A 6,000-nucleotide genomic window follows, 5' to 3' on the forward strand; every position below is an offset into this window, starting at 1 on the left:
GAGGGGAGGGGGGACATAATAGGTTTTTGAAGATTTTAGTCCATTTTCTTGCTATATAAGTATGATGAGGTGATAATTTAAATATCTCCATAAAGTTCAGTTCTACATTACTGAAGTTTTTGCTCCAGGGCCCCCATTAGACTAAGTCGGGCTCGGATGTGCCCATGCGTTAAAGACGGTTTTGGGTGGACCCCTATTTCAAAAATTGCGTTTTTAAATATTTAGAAGAATCTGACTAATACTCCGTAATTTTTTGTTGAAACGTTCAATAAGAGTACACAGAGAAAGCAAATGTATAGGTTTTGGGTTAAAACATTGTCCTTCATTTGTTGGATTATTAAAAGCTTTCCATGATTCTGTTGTTACGTTACTAAAATCTGATATCTATGGATGCAACTATCCAATATTTCATTTGTATGGATATGCTTTCAAACAGGGTGAAAAGTCTACTGACTGCATTCTGTACTGGCTATTTAAAGGCAATCTGACTCATGGAACTAGCCCGTATTGGAGTGAGGTGGAGAGGAAAACCACGAGAACTTATCACGGTTAGTCCATTGACAAGGGGATTTTAACCCCCCTGAGGATATTTATGTCAGGATTGTGCATGGAATATCGACCAGCCGACGGTGAGATTCGAGCATGGGCCATTACATATAACGGGGGTGATTGTGTTCCGGAAAAAAATCCGGATTTTTCGCTCACCGCGATTCGAAAGTTTCCGGAAATCCAAAGTCCAGAAGTTTCAAGAAATCATCGATAAAAATATAAATAAAAAGTCTCGCATATTTTATTTAAAAATATTAGAACTAGAAATTTATACTTGGCATCGCTTTCATTTGTAAATATATTTTCTGGTAGAATAATAAATGTGATTAGAGATAAAAGTAAACTTATACATAATTATGGTGCATATAATTCATTTAGAATATCATGTTTTGAAAATTTCAATGATTTAAATTTATAAAGACATTAATTTTTTGAATGATTTTACTCAAGAAATTTTCAGGATTTTTGAGTTGGGGCCCACAATCACCCCTGTATATATAGATATATTTTATTTTTCAAAAGGGAGAAATGTAAATTTCGGGAACATTAAATTTAGGTCTCGTTCGGCGCTCCGAACGCGCGACTGTTTTTCTTAACCTCAGACCCTGCTGGTTAGAACCTGGAACCATTTCTTGAACCCGTACTACACATTTCAGCATGCATTATGATTTCTTTAATTTATGAACCAGTTTAAACGGGTATTCTTAATCTTATTAAAATAGCAATTTGTGACGAAACCTTTAAAAGAGAACAAAGAATTGCAGGAATGATGGGTCGGAGTTTGATTGTGTTAGGTTATTACTTTGATTTCATTTGGTTCTGTGTTAAGGAAAAAAAAAGGCATTATAAGAATTTGTGTATATCGATAGAATAAATAAATTATTTCTTCACGCTTCTTAAATATTTCAACTTCTGAATCATAGATTCTCTTGATATTTTTCCCATTTTGTCCCTTCTCCCCAAACTAAGAATCCCTTCTGGGGGGGGGGGGCAAACTTCAGTTTTCCAAACTGGAGCCCAAACCATAATATCCTCCTAATTACTTCCGAATTGAGCTGTAATTATGAAGCATTGGAGAATGAACCAGCTTTAGAATGGTGGGCCTGTCTGAGAAGTAATGATGACCTCACTATTATTTTGCTCATCACCCCACAATGGGCAAAAATTCTTTCCTTCACTTTTTATGTTATGGTCAAAAACGGTGTCACGTTTTGGATCCTATTATGCAGTTACGATCATTCTGACCACTCTTTTAAGAACCTAAATAGGTAACTTTATAATTATTTTTTCTTAAAGAGTAAAAAAAAAAAGAAAGTACCTTACATTTTAAAGACATTCTTTTTGTATTTAAGGAGACATAAAATTCGAAATGAAACAAAAAAGTCAAAATGGATCAAAATGACCCCTCTTGACTTTTAAACTTGAAATACTCAGTCTGCAACTTGAAATATATAAATCTGCGCTCGGTAGATGGTATTTCATAAGGTTAGACACTTTACAGTCTCTGACCATATTATGAGACGCCCTATAAGATTCTATGTAAAGTCTTAATTATCAAGTGATACTCTACAGCTTTATTATTTTTACGCGGTTTGCACTTGTTTACGTTCCTGTATCAATGGATTAAATGCGACGATATATAATATAAATTTGATGATAGGATAAATTAGACGATATACAGGGTGTTCCAAAATTATCTTTACAACTTCAAGAATTCATAACTTCGAACATAAACAAGATATTTATATTCTGTCNGGTTTGCACTTGTTTACGTTCGTGTTTATAATATTTATTATATCTAGCATTATATTAGTATATTATAATAATTAAACCGAACTATTAAACGCTCTGTAGTGTTTTAGTAATTACATGTTTTGCACGAGTTTATAGGCAATACTTTTAAACATACATGTATTGGGTTTTTATTCGGGAAATTTTTTATATACTTCCTATTTGTATTTATTTTTAACGTATTGCATGACAATTGATACAGGAGCGTAAGCAAATGCAAACCGCTTAAAAACAATAAAGCTGTATAGAGTATCATCTGATGATTATAATTTTACATAGAATCTTAGAGTGTGTCTCATAATATGGCCCGAAACTGAAAGATTGAGCGCGAGAAAATTTGATTATTTTGATCAAAATTTGTTGAGAGAATCCTCTTTTTGTGTTCATTTAATGCGAATTGGGTGTTCTAAAGATTTATATGATTAAGGGTGGTTGTTACGGACACCTTTTATCTTAAGCGATTCTGCAAGGAGATCAAATAGAACTATTATGATGTATGTCTTTTTTTTATTGATATTCAGTGACGTGGAAGAAAGATTTCTGTTAAATATATACGCGTGTAATTTATTTTATTTTATAACCGTCGATGAACAGCCGACCCAATTTTTGGGTTTACGACCACTCATGTTCTACTCCGTAGCCTTGTCATTATGAACCCAATCCAGAAGACAAGGGAACTCCTGGATCAAGTATTGAGAGAAATGTGCCTTCGTGGAGGACTTATGGATGGAACAAACCCGCATTCGTGTTATACGGAGAGATTATTCGTATCGAACCGCCATCCATGGGGTTCGAATCCGGTTCACCTCATTCGAACGCTTTATTCCCTGAACTATCCCACGACTCACACTCGTATTTTAAAATTATTTTTCCCGTTCACACTTTCGAGTTTGTTTGTTTTTTTCGAATTATCCTCGATTTTTGTGTATCCTCGCCATTCATTTTATTGGCAATAAAATATGAAACTATAAAGAGGGATTGTAAACAAAATATTTTCTCGCGAATGAAGAGGATTGAACTGGAAATGGCAAAAAGTGGGAAAATGACCGCCGATCCTTGTGGAGGGAAATGTCAACCGAGGGGTGGGGCATGCGCGGAAGTAAGGGATCGATCGAAAACGCGTGGGCGGCAAATACAGCTGGTAAATGATGCTGTATATAAAAGTAGGAGTACCGAAGGCTCAACAGATTGTAAAGAACCCTTCTTCCTTCCAAGAAACTCAATTCTTTTAGAGGTAAGATTTTTTATATTTCTTCTCAAAAAAAAATTTTTTTTCCTCCCAAATCAGAATATGATAGGTGGAAAGAAAAAAAATAATTCTTTTTGTGAATGGAATTTCTGATTTTTGGAACAATTGCAATTAAAAGTGTTCCCATTTTTCATGGGGACTGAATACACAGTCACACCAATTCCTTAAATTATTTTTTGATTTGCTGAGCATTTTAATCTCTTACATGATGATACTTTATCTGAGTTTATATAGATGCTAATTCGTGAAAATTTTCTCTCTGTCTAAAATATGGCGAGAAATCATTAATGGTGGATCCTCTTATGGTATCAACCTATAAATCACTGCTGTTTACTACTCCAGATGAATATTAGATAAAATGGTCTCCTAAATCAGAATATAAAACCCATTCTCCCATCAGAACTGTAGAGGTAAAAACAGCAAAGATTCCGAACTACCGACCCCTTCTGCAGGAAGAAATCGTCTTGCAGAACCGCACTCCATTTTCTACCTATCTAAAAGCAGTGATTCTCTGTGCCGCGGCACTTTTGTGTGCCCCGCCAAATTCTTAAAGTATGTCGCCAAATCTTAGAGATAATGAAGTAAAAAATATAAATCTACTACGAGTAAAATTTAAATTAAAGAAAAATATATATAAAAATATTATGCATTTTAATTTTACTTAAAATATCTGATAAAACATTTTCGCAAAAAAAAAAAAAAAAAATGCTGAAAATTCATGCTGATGGGTGTCATTAAATAAAATGTAAAAAATCGTGAGTCATTGCATGAAATATAATAAAATATTTAAATCTAAATGTACATATATATGTATATTTAGATTTAACTTTATATAATTTTAACTTTACTTTATATTAACTTTATATTATATTTAACTTTATATTAGATTATACTTTAATGGTGTGAACATCTTTGTCGGCGATCTGACAATCTTAAAATGTTTAAGTAAGTAGGAAATTTAGTGACTATAAAAATTATTAATTCTAAGTATTCACAAACAAAAGGAAATAAAAGCTAAGAATTATAATAAGCTGTGCAATTAATAGTTATAAAAACAAATTATCAAAAAAAAAAAAACGTCAAGCTCAAATTTATCATTATGAGTATTCTAATTATTGATTAATCCCTTGATAAACGTACTGTTGTTTTTGTAGTAGTTATTTTTATTTTATTTTACATTTCCAAACTATTACCATAAACTGTTTTACACAGCGTATTATAGGTAAATAATCTTAATAACTCATTTTTTTCTTTTTGTGCCGCCGTCATATTTCGAAATTTGACGGAGCGGGTATTCCGCTGAAAAAAAAGCGGATTTCGAAAAGTGCCGCGGAAAAAAAAGGTTGAGAATCAGCAGATAGTAAAAGACGAAACTTATTCAGGAGAAAAATGATCCTTCATACCACAGTTAGGAAGGAGAAGTAGTTAGTCAGGACCAAAATTGTTTAAAAAAAAGTTTAAACATTTCAAAGCACTAAAAAGGAAAGTATCAAAACCATAAAAAAAATGACAGCGAGGGATTTTTTTCTGCGTTTTTTTCCCCCCTTCAAATTTGAAATTATTTTCTTCAGGTTTCAGTTTTGAGCCTCTCTCAAAATATTTGACTGAAAATAATGTGGGGGAGGGGAGAGCTTGTGGGAACTCACAATCATTTTAATCGTTAAAACTTTTCTGAGGGAGATGGAAAGTTCTAATCTATGAACAGCTGTAGCAGTGGAAACTTCATTTTTTTTCCCTTTAAATTAGATTTTTTTCTCAAAATCGATATTTTCTTAAATAAAAAAATATTTTCCTAAATTTGGTAATAAAGTGATTAAAAGATTTCTTAGTTTTTGTCGTAGTTTTCAACCTACCTTCAGACAATGCAAGGTTCTTGCACCCTTTTTTCGTTACTTCGACAATAAGAATAAATAAACTAAAATTAAATTACTGAAATAATGAACAATGATTTTAGTAAAAAGCAAGAGAAGTTAAGAAGACTTTTCTCATGAGAGAAAATAAATAATGAAATAAAAGAAAAAGTAGATTAAGTTTAATGAACTGACCATACGCATAAAGAAGTCATAAAATAAAATAAAAACAAAACAATGAAAACAAATAAAAGAAACAGAGACTGATTAAACGGGAAAAACTGATTAAACTGAAAAAAAATTAAGAATTATTAAAAATTGAAAAATCAATAATAATTTTTTAAAAAATAACAATTTAACGATATGATCTCGTCTTCAGCTCACACGATTATATCCGCAAAGGCAAAAATTGTTCTTTCTAATACTTGTATTATAATTATATAGCTAAAGCGAAATGTATCAGTACAATAGTGAGAAGCTCCATAAAAAGACCAATTCGTAAATATAATTCGTATTTATATTATTAAGTAAAAATATCGCAACACTATTATATATATATAT

The 6,000-nt window shown here is 31.8% G+C and overlaps 1 protein-coding gene across 2 annotated transcripts in view; it reads left to right on the top strand.

The window, feature by feature from the left end:
- Nucleotides 1-3,349: 3,349 nt before the first annotated feature.
- LOC107437127 (uncharacterized) overlaps nt 3,350-6,000 on the top strand; it is a 28,207-nt gene continuing 25,556 nt past the window's right edge. For both annotated transcript variants that reach the window (XM_016049028.4, XM_016049027.3), the window contains exon 1: nt 3,350-3,574. In XM_016049028.4, the coding sequence (XP_015904514.1) occupies nt 3,365-3,574 (210 nt within the window). In that variant the 5' untranslated portion in view covers nt 3,350-3,364. The remainder of the gene's footprint in view (nt 3,575-6,000) is intronic.

This window comes from Parasteatoda tepidariorum, chromosome 9 (assembly GCF_043381705.1).
Source record: "Parasteatoda tepidariorum isolate YZ-2023 chromosome 9, CAS_Ptep_4.0, whole genome shotgun sequence".
Lineage (NCBI taxonomy): Eukaryota > Metazoa > Arthropoda > Arachnida > Araneae > Theridiidae > Parasteatoda > Parasteatoda tepidariorum.